General features: G+C 42.2%; 1 protein-coding gene across 2 annotated transcripts in view; it reads right to left on the bottom strand.

The window, feature by feature from the left end:
• Positions 1-15,235, bottom strand: part of LOC134067633 (palmitoyltransferase ZDHHC14-like) — a 49,995-nt gene extending 34,760 nt beyond the window's left edge. For both annotated transcript variants that reach the window (XM_062523009.1, XM_062523010.1), the window contains exons 1-2: positions 14,778-15,235; positions 13,532-13,819 (exon numbers count right to left, since the gene is read on the bottom strand). In XM_062523009.1, coding sequence (XP_062378993.1) covers positions 13,532-13,770 — 239 coding nt within the window. In that variant the 5' untranslated portion in view covers positions 13,771-13,819; positions 14,778-15,235. The remainder of the gene's footprint in view (positions 1-13,531; positions 13,820-14,777) is intronic.
• Positions 15,236-18,807: the final 3,572 nt, after the last annotated feature.

Genomic DNA, 18,807 nt, shown 5'->3' with positions numbered 1-18,807 from the left:
TCAATCTTAGCTCAACTAGACCTCATTGGTCACAGTGTTTGGACATTAGACAAGCTAATGAGAGATTGCACAAGAGCTACCATGGTTCTGTAATAAATACCCTCTAATGCCACTTCTAGTTGACCTGATAAGCAAAGTCAGTCTCCTGCATTTGCATATCCTAATGCTAGTACTTCTGTGGAAGTCAAAATGAGATTCTTCAAAAGGAATGAAAGGAGACTCCGTCATCAGAGTGATTGGGTCTACAGCGCAGTGCACTGGTGTCAGTGGTCAGTTGCATGCAAGCAAGACCTGGTGATTAAACCCAGACTGACAGCAATTCACGGTTCAGAAAATCTGTTTCATTAGGAACAGTATTCCTCTGACAGCAACAAGAGGCAGGGTTGCAATTCCACAAGCCAGACCTGAAAATAATGTAGTTTAAGAGAATGCACAACTGCCGTTCTACCATGAGATTTCCACTTCCTTATAGGAGTGCAGCAAGAGCCTTTTCAGCCCGTGTGACAAGCAATTAAAAGCGCTGTCCACTGGAAGCTTCACATCGTCTATTTTCGTTGCATTTGAAGACGCTATAAAAGCACAGATGGCTTGTGAAAACAGAGGGAATGGCATAACGCACAGGAACATGTCCAACAAATATAGAAGGTGAAGAAGACCTGAAAAAGAAAAACGAGTCGCTATTCAATCCATGGACCACTGCATGACATGGACTACACAAAAAAAAGTCTTCATTTTCACCATGGCTGGGTCTACTTTATCCCAGAACCTGCCTAATTCACTATCTATAATTGCTGCCTTCCACCCTCCTGCTATGAAATACAAAACAAGAGGGCTCAGAATTAAGTGTGGACTTTGGAAGGTTTGCGTCGCCATAGAAACACAAGCCATCCACTGTGGCTGACATGGTACATTTAGGGCAAGATGGTTGCCCTGGTAACAACCACAGGAGTGTGTTAACTGGTGAGCTGAGAATGGTGAGGGGCATAAACAAGGCCCATTCTTTAAAGAGTTTCCATATGCCTTTTCCATCCTTACATTGTCATACCACAGTCGGAATCCACCGACATGATGTTGGGATTACAGTAACAAACAAGATGGGAGTAATTACTATTCCGGGACAGTTCTTCACGTGGTTAGCAAGAGGCATACCAACATCTTGTTTTATCTGTAGGCTCAAATTGAATTCAGTCTTAGTTTTTAAAAAAATACAGCACAACAAAACAAAATATAACATCTACTACTTCAAACTAATCCTTTCAACACTGGCAGTGGCAGGGATTGTCATCCTGGATAAATTGAATGAGAAAGTGACATTTAACAAGCCAGTGTGATGGGTGAACAGCATGACAGACGTCAGATGCTGAGGAAGTCCAGAATTAGCCATTAAAATCACTGCAATTTCCTCATTTCTAGACACCTCATTTCGATGATGACCAAAGCTTGGCAATCAAGCACAGCCATCCAGCATAACACAGTAGGGGGGAGGAAAGGCTAGGCTCCACATCAAAACCTGACGCTTGAGAAAGGAAATGAAAACATTTTGCTCTGGGAGGAAATCTTTGCCTCAACAACAACCGCTGCTTATTTTTTTCCCATCCCACCATTTTCACAACAGCCCTATCACCAAAGACGTTTCTTTGACATTGTGAGGCACCACTGAAGATAACTGCCAGGGCCCCATTCTGAAAGTAGTCATCTATGAAGAAGAGAATTAATAGTTGAACAATTCTCTTGGAGAATCGTTGATCTGAAGGGAACAGTGGCCGTTTATCACAAACAGCCCTATTCATCATAGGGTCAGCCCACTGCTTGTCCAGATGTCCGAAATAGGGCACTGAGCGTAGCGATGGACAAAGGGGCCCAACAGTGGGAGAGACAATGGCAGCCCTGGCATGGCTCTACGACTTTGTTTAACTGAGGAGCAAACATGCATGTTTTCAATTACAAGACCTAAGAATCCTGGAGCCACAAAATACAAACAAAACATTTGTTCACTGGCATAAATAGTGCCCAAACATAGATTTCCCTTTGTTTTTGGAGCAATGGTGCCTGCGCATTGGAGATTGTGTCTGCATGAAAAACTGACCAGAGGGCTTAATGTATGGAGTGAGGTGAGAGGACAAGCAAGACTTATCAAAATGTCTTTTCATATGTGACAGTAGTTTCATGTTTTAGAATTCAATGTGTATCAATACGCGTTGACATTTCTGCAAGTTAAATAACCGAATGGATCTACAGCTTTGGCCTTTCCTATGTGCATTTGGTTAGGCTATTAGGTATAATCTGAAATATGCTAATTGTCCTTATTATTTCCAACACTACACTGAGTTATATCATCTAGTCCCACTAACCTAATCACTTGGGGTGAAACTGACTTCACCACACCTGGACTTCATCCTGGCGCTTTGGCGTCAGAGGCTATAGTGTTACTCTGACCTACTTTAAGAAAGAAAGAGAGAAAAATTCCATTCGTCGTCTCTCTCAGCTTTCCCAAATCCTGTGTGTGTTTTAGCAAGAAGTGAACTGAGAACTACAAAACACCTCATTCTTCCAATGAGGGAGCACCATGACTAATTCAGCCTTTGATTTAGCCACTGCTTTTATACGGAGTGAAAACAAACGTTTTGGACTTCACTTGGAAAAGTCCTCACAGTACACTAATCCGTTTTGTTCTCTAAAGGCCTATGCTTGCCTGAACGTGATGGAACTGAATAGAGGGGAAGATTTTTCCTTCTTTTTCAGGATGAAGCCTGAGAAGGCTGGGTCAGAAAAAGGGTGATTTACCCGGCTTTAGCGGGGCTCTGACACTGGTTTAAGGGTCTCTAAGGGAGGCAGTTCATTACAGTCTTCAACAGACAAAGACGATTTCAGCAGATTTGTAGGTTGCTGAATTATGTTTTGCATGCAACTGAGGGCCTCTTGCATGAAAGCATCAAATCATTTTAATCGTTGAAACTCAAAGAACAACTTTTTGTTTTGAAAAAAAATGGAGACAAGAAACTAAAGCTTCTACCATGAAGACTTGTAGCCATTTATTTCATTTGTTACTTGCTAGCCAATAATAGCTTAGGTGAAAGTACTACTAGGAAGTCATGCTGCCTAGGTCATTCATTCAGTAACCAAAAGGAAGGTCATGAATATTTTAAAACTGACTGACTACAATGTCTCCATCTCCGCCCCACCACTAGTTGGTCCCTGTATTTGGCTAATGAAGGGTGGTAGGCTCCTTGTCCCTATCTTCTTCCTTTGGTAGGATTTGAGATGACCTTATTGCTTGCCGGTTTACACACAGACGAACAACAAAGACTAATTCTAAATTCAGGCTGATATCCTTTCAATTGATTTCAGTGTATCACTAGTCTTTCTAGAAGAACTAATATATCTTCTAAGGCCACCACCAGATTGGTTACATTGATGATAGATTTGGGTGACTCCAAGAAGCTAGCGTTTGTGTTTCACTTCCATTTTAGCTGTTTTGCATCTAGGCAGTGCTGTAACTATAATAGCTAAAAAGCAAGGGTGCCAAGTAATTTTGCCTAATTTTGCCTCCTTTAGACTCCATCTACAAGATACTGTACATGCTTGAAGTGAGACCAGAATTTAGCCGTGTCACATATGTCTACCTAAAAAGACAGCAGCATTGATCTTTTGGTGAGCTTTTCAATTAAAGATGAAAAAAGGTGTCAAATCTTGCATGAACATTAAGATTTTAAAGTCATAGCCTATCTGTCACGATTGGAAGATCTAAGTGAGATCTTTAGGGAGTACGGAGATTAGGTTAATCATGCATACAATGCAGACAAACTATCTTTGGTCCCATGAGCATTGGTATCCCTAGTAAATCACGGCTGAGTGATTACAGATTACAGGATAAAAGGCCATGTGTTGAGACACTCAAACAGCAGTGGGCATAACGTTGCATGTTCTTCAAATGCGTCAAAGGTATTCTTGTGAAATAAATTAGAATGCATAGGCTTTTTCGCAAGAACAGATGTACAGTTTCTCATTAAATGTTCGACTTCTTTTATAGCAAAAGCGAGAGCAAATAAAACAGGGGCAAGTGAAAAACAAGTACAACTCTGAAGAGTTGGTCTCACTATCTGCTGCACCATTAAAGTGCACTATACTGTGTGTGGGATTTTTTTTAATTGGACTGATTTTCCAGTACTTCCACTTTAAAGACAAATGGCTATTAAATGGGCCACTGCTGCAAGCCACATAGGAAGACTGGAGTGTTTATTTGAGTTTGATAATCTTCAGTCACTTTCAATTTTAAGGCCTGTACAATGACAACCCCCACCGCCACCACCACTAGACACCATCTTGACGTGGTTGCCAGTTTACAACTGGCAGATTTTCAATGTCTTTCCGGCAGGATGTCTGGAGTCAACATGTAGGAAAGGCATGGAAATAATGTAACGTAACTTGGGACAAAATTGGTCACAACACATCAACTGAATAACTGCTGAGGTAAAACAGGCCTCCTGTCATGGAATGGCAGTATTTATTTCATCTGGTCAATGCTTCAGCTGAAACATGAACAGCTGGAAGGAAACAAACTGATTCACTTTTGAAGAGTCACACAAAGTTATACTCTGGAAACAGCTGAAAATTAAAACATTGTGCAAAAATGCCTAATGAGAATCTGTTGTGGGCCCTCTCTCTGCTCTCATGGGAATATCAAGAATAAACATTTACCCTAGCTGGTGTTCATAGGAAACGATCCACTCTGAAAGCCAATTAAAACGCCATCGGAGTTGTGCATGAGACGGTTAACAGCAGAGTGCCGGAGGAGAATTGATCCCTGCCATGGCATCCCAGGATGCTTTTGTGCGCCTCTGCATCACATGGCATCATACACCAACTGTTATAATCCCTGAACACCAGATGCTGTCAGTGCAGCTCCTCTGTATTTCACTACTCATCTAATTTCCCATCCTTGAAACCTGAATCATCCCCCGGCTGCTGATTCTTCATAGTCATGGGTTCACAACATTCATCTGCCCATGCAGCCTGTAAGGATTCAGGGACCCTAATCAAAACATTTGTCTTAGAGCAATCCCTGCCAGGGAGAGGGGGATTGATAGCTCTACGATCTACAAGCACTCTACAAGGGGAGGATGAAAGCACACTCCTCTATTTGCTTGTTAATCACTACAGAGTGGACTTGCTCTTGTCAAGACACGAGACAAAGAATGAAAGATTAGGCTATTCATTCAACAATGGAATATATATATACGGTATATATAGATATATATTCGTTTCTTACTAGAAGTCATATAGAGATGGAATTTTGTCCTTGTACACAAAGCTTGTGCCTAGGCTTGGGGAGTCAGGCTTCAATGGGCTTGGCACAAGACCTCAACAGGGCACTGATCCTTGTGTGCACAATCAACTGTGTGGACTATTCTTGCAGTCAGCCTGTAATTAGTCTGCAGATGTATGCAAACAAACAAAGAGCCACAGGCTAGAGAACACTGCAAGACAGTCATGATACAACTCACTGACAAGGGCGGCTACATGGGACCTAAGATGCAACTAAAAGAGGAGCTGTTGCCATCAGAAGTAAGCACAATGTCCAAGTTTGGAATGGCTTTTTGTGTTGGACAGAAAGCAGACAGGGTCACGGTAGTAAATGGCTGACAAAATCTAGGCTAATCCAGTTTAACAATGTCACGACAACTCACCAAAAGGAAATCATTGCAATAATCCATGTGAGCAAAGTACCACTACAATAATCTTAAAAATGGCTGAAACCCAACAGTTTGTAGAGTAAATAAGCTTCACAGCATTTCTACACACTGTATCATATTGTACTCACATTAAGCCAAAAGTAGCTTTGCCAAATGCATGACCACAGTGTAAGAATGAAAAAAGAAATGCCAAGTAAAAGAAGCCAGAAAGATTGTGGAGTTGCTTTAAACAAAGTTTTCTTCCCTGGCTTGACCTTATTCACCCATACAAAGGTTATGAAAAATGAGTATCAGAGGTGCAGATCATCTAATGTCAAAATCTGAAAACACATGGTTGTCATATACTGTTGACACTTTAATATGTTTTTACCCATTTGAGAACATTATATTTGGGATGTAATGCATCAAACTATAATAAAATAATGCTTCCGAAAAACCATCTGAAAAACTGGTATGCACTGAGGTCAGCTGAGCATAACAACTCCTTTGGCTGTCTTTCGTCTGACAAGATCTGGTGTGAAACAGCAGCAGTGGGTTGCACCAGCTGAACGTAAGTTCCATCTTAGCTTAGTTCTAACGTAAACTAGCACTACGTTGAAGTTTACGAGCTACTAAAATATAACGGGTTGCACCACGCAAATAGTTTCAACGTAAAACTAAGTTATGACTTAAGAATGAAAAAAGAAATGCCAAGTAAAAGAAGCCAGAAAGATTGTGGAGTTGCTTTAAACAAAGTTTGCTTCCCTTGACCTTATTCACCCATGCAAAGGTTATGTGAAAAATGAGCCAAACATGAGTACCAGAGGCGCAGATAATCTAATGCCAAAATCTGAAAACACATGGTTGTCATATACTGTTGACACTTTAATATGTTATTACCATTTGAGAACATTATATTTGGGATGGAATGCATCAAACTGTAATAAAATAATGCTTCCGATTCAAGCAAACCATCTGAAAAACTGGTATACTATGCACTGAGGTCAGCTGAGCATAACAACTCCTTTGGCTGTCTTTTGGCTGTCTTTCGCCTGACAAGATCTATGGTGTGAAACAACAGACCTGTAAATATTAAAGACAGGTTTGGGATTTCACTCAAGAACTCCGGCCTGCCCCAAACCCTCTCGGTGCATGACTGAGACCGGACAATGCAAAGCCTCTGCATGACAAACATCAGAGAGGCTATGGCGGTTGTCTTGGCGCCTGAGGGCTTGGTGCTGAGACAGAGCGCCCGTCCTGATGGGCACACTCCTCTCACAGGCGACTACAGCCTCGCCTGTTAAAATGGGCAAAGAAAACAGCAGAGGGAGAGAGACTGGGGAGGTGTGGTGCCACGACCAGAGGAAATGTTTGTGACATGCTCCAGTGTGGCTGACTAACCTTTAGCATTGATACTGCTCTACAGCATGAGTGCCACAGCACATCAGCTGGATGACTATATAACCACCACACAGTTCACTGGCTTTGGTTTTAAACAATATTTACACAGACCGGCCGTGAAATGTGGGCTGAAAGTTCAACATCACTTGTTACTATTTCACCCGGACAAACTAGCTTCAGTGCTGGTGGCTACAGGAAGACAAGGCTGTGCTCTGCGTGCATGTCTATGATGTAGCAAAGGATGATAACCAGCTGTTTCCACCCTGGCCTGGCTACGGTTGGAATGGAGGTCAGAATATAGGCCATGGGGACCTGGTGGTGACCCTCCAATAAGACCACTGATAGAAAAGACCCAGTATACTACAAAGACCTTTGTCTGCAGTGAGCTTCTCTCAAACCAATGCAAGAACTTTTGATTTCATAGTTCACAATGACACAAAGATGTGAAAAGTAAAGGTCATGTACTACAGAAATAAAACGGTTGGGTCAAAAATTAGTCTTATATATTTGCCATATTTCCCAATATGCCTGTGTCTATTTGGAAGAGGTCTTAGACCAAATTTAGCTGTACATTAAAACATTAAACTGAATGACAAAAACGGAAAATATCTGTATTAAGTGACAGAATGACAAGTTGCCTTAGGCACAGCAGGTCAAACTCTTTTCACTTGGCCAATAAATCTGGCCCCTGTGCAATGAGCAAGATACATTAACTTCTCTGCAGATGCTGCACAGGACTAATAGGCTATACGAGCCAGTGAGAAATAGATGTTGTCAATTTAAGTGCCTCTGATGGGGAGGTGATGGAGCCAACTTCCTTTGTCATTGCCTGAGGCCAGCATGACTGCACTAGAGTTAAAAGGCACAGACATGCCAAATATGAAAAGGATGGTCCAGGAAGTTCAAAACGTTTTAATCTCGAGACAATGTAACACCTGTACATCTCCAGAGCAAAGAGCAAAATCATTATCAGCTAAATCCAACTGATTAGGTCATGCTATCAGTCAGTAAGGGCTGACCTTAATAACAAGGGAGAAGGCTGAGGTGACTGCTGACGAGACAACAAAAACAGAGGTGTAAGGTGATCATCGCAGGCGTGCCTGAGCGAGGCCATAACAAAGATGTTTAGCACCTTTCCTTCAGCATGGCAAAACAAATGAGTGAACGGCAGTTTGCCAACTGCTATTGCCTCTGATCCGAGCACAGGGTGATTGCACCTTGTGTTTTGGCTGAAAAAGGGTGAGAACTCAATAATTTGTCTTTTCTTCCTTTCAGTGAAGGAGCCTGTTGTTCAATATCCAGTTAATCTAGGCATCAAGGTTTAAAGGAAACTCACGGACATGAATTTGCCATTATGACTAAATTGTCAATTCAAGTGAAATGTATGACCAATAGACAAATCCTACCAATGCCTTTCATATCTTACACTGACAAAAATCTCTACTATCTATGCATAAAACACAAGATAGTGGTTTCAACAGTGGTTTAGATGTTGCTAAAGAATCTTGAGACCCCGTGAAAAGAAGCCTCTGGCTGGAGGCCGATTCCATAACATGTCATAGACAACATGTCCCTCCCTACGGCACACAACAGCAGTTGGGCAGATGTGTATTTGCATAATGAAAGAGAACTTCATTGCAAAGACCAAATGGGCCGTAAATCAAATCATCATGTTTTGACTTCATCATACTGTTTTAGATGAGACCATGCCAGTAGGGACTGGCTCATTAAACAATAACAGCAATCTGCATACATGATGCTTAAAGTGTCATCAGAGTAGGGGCATACCTTAATATCTTCAAGAAGCTCTTGAAGACCCAACTCTTCCACGGATACCTCCTCTCCTAACAACTCAACACACCTAACACACTTACACTGTTCCCTCTCTTCCCTCCTCTACCCCCATGTTCTTTTACCACCTTCTCCTTCTACAAACACTGATGATGTCTGTACTCTTATCCTCTAGTAATAGCTTGACCGATTCAATGGGTGAAGGATGCATCTTAGATGTAAGTACAGCATGAATGCAAATGACTTCAGGTTGAAAGTTATAAATGCTGTGTATGTGTGAACAGCATGCAGGATACTTGCTAGGGAAATACTTCACTAACACAAAAGTGATCATCACACTACAAATTGCTGGGTCATCCCCAACTCCCATCGCTTCCGTGGGGAGCCTAATATGTCCCTTTAGAGTCTCCTCCCTTGAGAGCCTGAATTTGCTGCTGATGACTAAATCTCCTTCTCTTGCCCTCCTTTTCAAGTCATCCAGAGACGTGCGCACAATGCCCCAAAAAACTGCTGAGCTCCTGGGTCGATCTTAATCACCAGCTTTAGAGAGGTTTATGAAAGGCCGCTGATATGCCAGTCAACGAGCCCACACTGGGGATGCTGCGGCCCTCCCCACACCGCTGGGGCTTCACAAAGGCAGCTGTCTGAAAGCAGCATCCAGGCGGCAGCAGCGGCAATGAGAGGAGGGCAGAACACAGGATAGGGATTAGGAACAAAAGGAGGGCAGAGAGAGAGAGAGAGAGAGAGAGAGAGAGGGAGAGAGAGAGAAACGTGTGGGCGGAGAAGACGAGATCCTGCTTGCCTAACACTTCTTTCTCCGTAGTACGCCCACTCATACACCGGCATAGGAACTCCTCTTACATAAGCTCAGTGGTGGTGGTCACATGCAACATATTCAAATGTGCCGGATGAAAGCAGAATCATACATATAAAAAAGCAGAGACCTTTTTACATGTGGAGCAGGAGAATAAAGTGTCAGCAAATGTCCTAGGTCTACTCTTCAAAGTAAAAACAAAAACAAAAAATCAAAGGATGTTTGAATTACTACTGTCCTACAGTATTTCTTTGGCTAAAGTTCATCTGCATCAGTGTCTAGACTTGGGCAGGACTAAACAGACTTGGCTTAGGGTTCAATGGTGGCTGATGAGCATTCCAGAGAATCTACACTGTAAACACCCATACACACAGCATCGCAGGAGCACATATGGAAGATGTCAATGTGAAATCTGGACCATGTAAACAAGAAAGGGCTTCACTATATTTGTCCCTGAGAATCATAAGAGAGGAAAAATGTTAAGCTATTAGCTTCCATACCATGCTCCCTAACCTCAGTACCACAGACAAAGCTGGCTTTAGGGATTGTTTCTGTGTCAAACACTGGGAGATGTTGTGCACGTCTAGACAGATTTGGATTCCTTACCTGCATTATGAACATGTCTTCACTGAAAACCTTACTGTTTTAACTATTCACTCATCTTCAGTGCCACAGATAGATGATAGCACACCTTTAGGGTGGAAATACAAGCAACTAAAGAAAATGATTGACTGATTGTAATGGCTTTGCATTATGAACTAACTTAAATGCATACAAAGAAAGCCTACCATTATTTAGGCTGATCTTCATTCAACACAAGATCTGTCACATTATGAACAGAGGACAGTAAACCAAGAGCAGATGACATCACATGTTTTTGTTTTAAAGACAACTGCTTTTGTTATCCAACACTAACATTCTCTCGTCTTTTTCATGACTAAAAGGGCAGAAACCTGTCTTGAAAGAAATGAGTGTGACATCAGATCAACAAATTGACTAACTAGCTCTGCTAACCTGGATTTACTTTGAGGGATTGGAGCACCACAGAGGATATATCCCTGTATCACTTTATAAGAGAGATTCCTCTGATTGCTACTGACAGACAGATTTTGACTTGAGATTTCAGTGGCTTCCACTGACAAATGGAACTTAGGCCAAACATTTGAAACAGTCTGAGTCAGCATTAATCCACTGTCTTATTGGGACCCAGATCCAAGACCCTACAGCTCACAATCTGCCTCTTCAATCCACTGTGTCCCACGAGCCCATGGACGACAAGGCTGAGAAATGGTGAGAAATCCTGCTCTGCCTGGCCTGGGGCTTCACAGAGCAATGCCCAGTCTGCTTACTGTAGGCAAAAGGACAAGCGCAGCTCCAGAGGGGAAAACAGAGGCCATCAAGAACAATTTGTAGCATCAGGACACGTTTCACGGTATCCGAGTGAATGCAGTCCCCATGGTAATGAGGGATGATCAGCCTTCCCTCTCCTCGGCTAACCTCAGTTTAGGCTCCACTACTGACTGTCTTCTCACAGCGACTTCTAAGTCATTACAACATTGAATGGAATCCCTCACAGGGAACATTAATTGAACATGCCAAGGAACTGAGAACTGGGCCTATGTGGCTGAGAACTGTTAAATAGCATTACATTGGCAATACACTTCTAAAGCATTTAAACCATAAAAGCAGAGATCAAATTCAGCATTGATCTGTTCAGAAACGTGAGAAAGTGAATGATGTGCCTGTCAGGGCTTGGGTGGGTTTTAGATGCCAATCCGCCACCAAACAAGTCTTCAAATGTCTCATTTTTGTTCATCTGAGACCACTTTGCAATACATTTTTGACAGTAGACAACACTTATCACACACTTCAACAGGCTTTTAAAACTGTCTGTGTGTGTGTCTGTGTAGTAATTCCGTTTAATGAAATTAAGAACAACTGTTCTTAAAATTAGCAAAAGAGAACTAATGGATATGTGATGAACACACCATCTCATTATCTTTTTTTACAAGGGATTGAATCACTCATTCAAATCCCAAGACAAAAGACCGCAGAGGTCAATGCGAGAGTCTATTCAAATACAACCGAATACACAGAAAACTCAGTGCTTGGGTTCTGGGTTAATATCAGGTCTCTGGAGACTAAAGAGTAAACAAGAAAAAGAGCTATTCTTCCCTTAGTATCACTTCATCGGTCAGTCTATGTTTGTTTTCTCTCTCTCGGCAGCCGACTAAAGGTCAGCAACAGAGGGCATGACAAAAGATGTGAAAAACGCCACAAAACACAAAAAAGGCCTGTACCCTCAGAATGTAGCTGGTAGCTCTGAGATCTCAACTGGAAAGCAAAACAAAAATGAATCAATAATACTCCCCATCTTTGTTGCTTTAACCCAGAGAGTGAGTGAAACGGACTGAGCTTAACATTTGCATAACAGCACTGGGTAACATAAAGTGTTTTTTTTCCCCTGTTGCATTTCTGTTATACACAGAATTACAAACAAATCTGTTGTCCTCTGTGCAGGAAACTACCAGGCTCTTCCAGGATGAGGGAGCAGAAATTCAAAATCTAGGGAACAAGCAAGAAAAGCTGACTGGAGCATGCTGCACAGACCCAACTAGCAGCATGGTGAAAAGGAACCCTGCTCCTTAAGAAAGTTCACAACAAGGAGAAGCCCAGCAGAGCAATATGGACTAGCATGCATGCATACATCAGTTTCCTGCAGAGAACATGGTACCCTCAGGAAGAACTACATCTAGGCAATTTGCTGCTGCGCACTTTGGACAAAGGCGTCTGCTAAATAACAATAACCATAACTATGCTCATAACCCTATGTGAACCTTGTTTTCAATGACTAATGTACTTTAAGTCCAGACCCATCCAGCAGCTGCAACATAAACCTGACCATTTCTGAAGGTGTGCATGCTGCACATTGATCCAAAATGATAGCACTGTAACATGCATGGGATACACTGGGATGACTGCAGCTTAGTATAATGATACAGGCTAGAATGGGCCATGTCTTCATGGCATTAGTGCAGGATCTCACTACTGTCTACACTACATAGATGTGTTTAATAGGCTCTATGCACATCATTCGCTTATACGGGCAGATCAACTTCCTGTTTGCGCTGTACACATCGCCTCCTTATCCACTTTAAGACGCATGCATAGAGTGGAAAGGGAAGCAATCAAGTACAGTGGCTGTGGTGCCAATTTACTGGAGGTATACTATCACCACAAAGATGATTTAGAGAGTTATAACAAGTGAAATAGGTGACTTTTTTCTGCAATGACTTGGACGACAGTGAGCAAAAACTTAATCAATCAAATTCAGTCTCACACAGACACACACAGACACACACAGACACACACAGACACACACACACACACACACACACACACACACACACACACACACACACACACAACCTCCCCTCCAGCCATACTGACTCAAAACTGTCACAAGAAAGACAGCTATAAAACACCACGTCTGTGTCTTCTAGTACAGTGCCTTGAGCACTTGGGAATGTTTAGATATTCTGCGGTAGGGGTGAGTGGTGTTCATAAATCAAAAGGATGGGGGCGGGGGGGGGGGGGGGGGGATAGTGATATCAAACAGTGATATGATATCATATGGGAACAGGGGAAGGAGGCCTCCTGAACTGACCATCCTACCAGATTACACAATTCTTCTAAGCAGCTAAAATGAGTGCTTTGGAAACTTATCTGGTATCAGGTCACTATGATGGAGCTTGGCCTTTGTGATATTATTACCGCAACACAGGCAATATTACATAAATCAGTGTAAATCCGTGACAGAACCGGCAGCATTAACTGCCCCAGATGCACTTACTCGAAAACAAAGAAGAGCCCACTTGTGACAACGATGAGGACCAGTGTGAGGTAGAACACACCCGTCTGTCTCGCCATCATAATCCTCCCGTCGCAGTAAAACTTATTCCGCCCTGGAAAGGCTTGCCACTTCTTCTTCAGGGACCTCTTCTTGTGCGGGGACTCCATCGGCGTGGAGCTGCGAGTGCTAATCTGACTATACTCGCACTCTCGCATGGGCTCAGCAACCCCGAGATGCATCAAAGAGGACTTGCACACTGCAAACGTTCAAGGGAATCCAAAGGTGAAGCTGTCAACAGAGATACGGTGAAGGAGGTCATTTGATATCAACCTTACAAGATCAACCTGTTCTGGCCAACTTGCCCTTTCAGGCTCTCTGAGGTTAACGTTACATCTATAAAGTTATCCTAAGTTAACGTGTCCTAAGTTTATACTAAGTATGCGTTTCATTTGTGATGACAGCGACTTTTCGTGAACTGAATCGTTATTCTGACCGGTGGTAGCCACAATGCACTTTTGTGAGATTAGTAGAATTAACATTAATGGAGAGCTGGTCGTCCTGTCAAATTAATTAAAACAAACATCAACTCAGATGACGAGGACAGCGGCTTCTGCACCAGCATAAAATAACTCAAGCCTGGTTGAGCTGTCTACAATATGTTCAGCATCAAGATTAAGAATCCTAATAATAAATCACCACGTAAAAATTAGCCAGCTAGCTAGAGCGCTTGTTGTAACATTATTAGTTTCTTTCGGTTCTTTCCATCAGAAAATATGTTAACTATTTTGACTCTCTATAACACACCTCTACGTCTACTTGGTATGTCACCATCAACCAGAATGGCCGGATGATGTTCGAAGCTTTTTATGTGACATTCCTTTACTTAAATGTCTTCATTAACGTCAGATAGTGGCTCGGATAACGTGAGGGTGGATACCTGTAGGTACCAGAGCCAGGCAGCTAGCAAATGTTAACCTAACGTTACCTACAATAGCTAGCTACCGCTAGCTTATGAGCAACTCCTGGGGCACACTAAGAAAAAAGTTTCTCTACAACCTATCCAACTACCTAGATAGATTATTCAAAGGTCAACTGTTAAATAAAGCAATGCACTACACATTAAAACACTCAGCATCGATGAGCTTAGAAAATAAACTTATTTAGCTGCCTAGCTAGCCAGCTAGCTGCTTTCTCTTTGCCTCGCCTGCTGATACCCAGGTTTTCCCTCTCGTTAGTTGTCACTCACCAGGCAGCTCTATTGCTGTATTCCTCGTGTTATCCAGGTTTATTTCGAGCAGCTGTTAAAACCAAGCGCAACATTTTCTCCCCTGAAAATAGTATGAAGTATATTCCTTTGATATGAACCTGCTCGAAAAGATAAAGATGCTTCATTCAAACATTTAGGAAGGTTGGGTGGGTCGACTGCCTCCTTGGACACCCACTCAGTCGAATGCAATGGTTCGAGGAAGACGCTTCATCCTTGTTGCTGGTTGCTCGCCTATCATTCCCCAGTCGTCCGTTAACGTTAAACACAGTGCCTCCAGCAATTCACGTTTTCAAACTCAAAGCACGACAGTACCACGTCTCTTCAACACCGCGACTGGTTATATTCGCAAAAGTTACATCTCGCAATACAAAGACAGACGTGCGCGTTGTTTTGGAGTGTTCACTGCCTCTGATACTTCTACCACTGCCACCCTCTGGCAAGCTTGTCCCCTGTCTGTCTGTGTGCACTCCTACACTAAACAACTCGGAGCACCTCAGAGTATGCTGTGGCGGCGGGATTATGGGATTTGTAGTACCCTACCCGAAACCTATTCAGCATGAAAAGGTGTTGGATCACTTATCATAAATTAACGTTGATGTTTTGGATAGCCACCCATGCCCTACAGCTCACTGATCAGCTCATAGGGTCACATAGGGTCTCAACATTTTTGGGGCTAAGTCACACCAAAGATTAAACCAAACTGCCAAAGCACATCAGTTTATGGTTAGGCCTATACTCATTGTAAAGTATGTCACACACATCATTATTTAAGCAATAGGGTTCAATTCTCATGCCCATACAGTATGTTTGTCATCAGTTTTTTCATGAGCTGACACCACAGTGATGAGCATTATGCCCACATGATATTGATTGAGCTTTTTAATCAAGAAGCTGTGTAGGCTATTCAAAATAACCCAATCTCAGAAGGCTGTATCACCTAAATGTATTGGGTTCCTCACAATTCCATGGCACACCTCACTTTGCCTCATGGCACACTGGTTGAGACCACTGGACTAGAATGTGCTCATAGTAGGGTAAGATAACAAGGACCACATCCCTTCCAGATGAAGGAAAGCTGATGGGGTTTAGCATTTGGGCCATTTAAATGTTTCTTTATACTTCAATTAATATACTAGTCAATTAATTAATTAATTACTATCTGTGGGTCACTCCATAATTTTCTCCATGAAATGTGCCTCAGCTGCTTGTTTTTATCACAGACAGACACACAGACACAGACACACACACACACAGACACACACACACACACACACACACACACACACACACACACACACACACACACACACACACACACACACACACACACACACACACACACACACACACACACACACACACACACACACACACACACACACACACACACACACTCATCGGGAACTGTTTCATTACGGTGATGATGCAGACCCTGTATCAGGGGCAATCCAGGATCTCTGAGTAGGCTAGTCCATCACTCCCATGCACTCTCATTCTAATTCAGCACTCTGCCCATCTATCTCACTCCCACTTCCTGGGAATGGCCTCACTCTCCTCCGCTGTTGTTTGGAACTGGCTCACAAGGCCAAGTTTTTCACTGGGCTGTGTTTGACTGTTGAAGCGTTTATCACTTTGTGAGGGAATGATTATGACAGGAAGTACATTTTTGTGATATGGAACTTGCATGGCTGGCTTGTGTAAACGTGTTTTTGCTGTGTGTGATGGGCTGTATATTTGACAGTTTTCTGTGTATAATAGTATTGTCACAAAAATATATCAGCACTTTTAGTTTGTAGCCAAACAATGTTTTTGATAGACTACAGTATGTAGAAACTGGCTAATCACATCAACATTTTGGACAACAGACAGAATATTTCAGTTTAAAAACTGTGCAGTCCAGCAGTATGCTGACTATGCTATAGCCTGGTCAATATCTTACCAAAGTTAAATGGAATTTTCATCATCCTGTAGTGTTCTCGTTTGTGTGTCCCTGTTTTTTTGTGTGCTGGTTTTAGGAGAATATCAGTGATGATATCTAGCTCCATGACCTTTCACCATTGGAGGCCTATTGGGTTTTGAATGAATCATACTCAGAGATATTTTGGATTAGGCTGATATTAATTGTAAAGGCAAAGCTGTTGAAACAGATACACACTCCCTGAGTAATCCAAAGCCACAGCTGCTTTTTCAGAAGTCTCTAATGAGCTCTAATCCACAGGTTAGTTCAGGTCACAAAGCCACATTATGTCAGTAGGCTACCTGATATGCTCTGCAATGTTTGCATAGCATGGACTATATTATAAAAACTTAGACTGAATGATGAAGATGTCATTTATGACCATTGCCCATGTAATTAAGAGACGTAACTGCAATGAATACAGTATATGTAACAGAATATCAAAACATGTACAGTAATGATTGATTGTTCTGTACCACTGTGTATATTGATTGTTCACACTTAACAAAGCTGGCTCTGAAATATGATGCAGATCTGATGGGTCAGTGCTAGATCAGGTCTACGTCCAGTCCATCGTCAGGTCTATCTGGAGAATACTTCACCGAATCACTGCCCGGAACACCTACTCACACACGGTGGGATGTAAAACTAAAGCACAAGAGCATGAGCTATGGTACGTCAGAGCCTACATCACAGCTCCCCATCTCCTACTGCAGGCTGCTGTTTCACTCATACTCATAGCTGAGTGGGAAGTTGCCCACTATAGCAAATCCTCTCTAAAAGTCAGTCAGCCCCCGCTCCTCCCACCGCTCCAGCCTCTCTATCCATCCACAAATAGGATGCTCTCATCATTGCTGTATGAATAGCAAGCTAGTGATGCGTAGGATGCCAGTTTCACAAAGACAAGTGATGCGCAAGAGTTGACAGCGTACATCAAACTCTCTCGCTAAGCACATTCAAAACTAGTGTTCCCTGCATGGTGTTTCAATAATAGCAAAGAGGAAATCTCATTGAAAACTCTTTTCACAAGTCGATTTCAATGGCTCTGATTTGGCATTTGGTTTTGTGTTAAAATCGTACCAAGTTCTCACAGAGATGCCCCAAAGAATTTATCTGTCCAATTCACACTGCTTTTGATGAAGCAGAGTTGTCACTATTAAAGAACTGACAGCAGGCCATTTCATGAAGGCCGGACAAGGCTATATGGACACACAGGGATTTGAGGGATAGTCCATAATGACATATTGGTGACATGTAGCAGGTATTGTATATCCCAGTGAAGATAACTGAAGTCAAGTGCATAAATCAAAATCTGGCAATGATTGAGGACAAAAAAGAGATATTTGGTCTTTTATGCCCCCACCGTCAACTTCAAGGCAGAACTGTGTGTTCATCTATGCAATTACACAGACGATCAATACTAATAGGCGCGCTGACAGATATGCACTTCCTGTTTGGTGGCTTTGGTGCTGATTTTTATTGACTGTGTAAATTGAAATTCCAATATTTTACTTTTGAGTGGCTTTATCTGAAGATCATTTGTGCCAAGTTTAGTGAAGAATGGACAAAATTTGCGACCTGTGAAAAGTTTTTCTGTTTTCAATAAAATCTTATATGAAATTGGATTATCCAATATCCAATAGGGCATTGACATCACAGGGTGTGTTGAATTGCTTGCGCAATCACATTAAAATATTGGTGCAGACAGGAAATGATTGAACTAAGAGTGAATTCTGTGAATGTCTTTAACCCAAACACAGTCAAAAACAAGCCTTTAAAAGTGAAAACAATGGTAAGGAAATCCTCCCTTTTAACTGGAAGTACAGCCGAAAGTTGAGCATGTGTTTTGGAGGTGTGGCCCCTCCCTGAGGTCAGTCTAGTAGGCTATTAATAATACACCATGACAACACTGGCACTAAAAACCCATTGGGGAATACACAACTGGTTACATTTTGATATAAATGAGCTATGGCAGCAAGAGTTGCGCATAGTTGCATATTTCAGGAAAAACTAGGCCTGATGAAATCAGAAAACACATAAATGCTTGGTCTG

The sequence above is a fragment of the Sardina pilchardus genome, chromosome 20 (genome assembly GCF_963854185.1).
Source record: "Sardina pilchardus chromosome 20, fSarPil1.1, whole genome shotgun sequence".
NCBI lineage: Eukaryota > Metazoa > Chordata > Actinopteri > Clupeiformes > Clupeidae > Sardina > Sardina pilchardus.
This window is presented reverse-complemented; position numbering and strand designations above follow the sequence as displayed.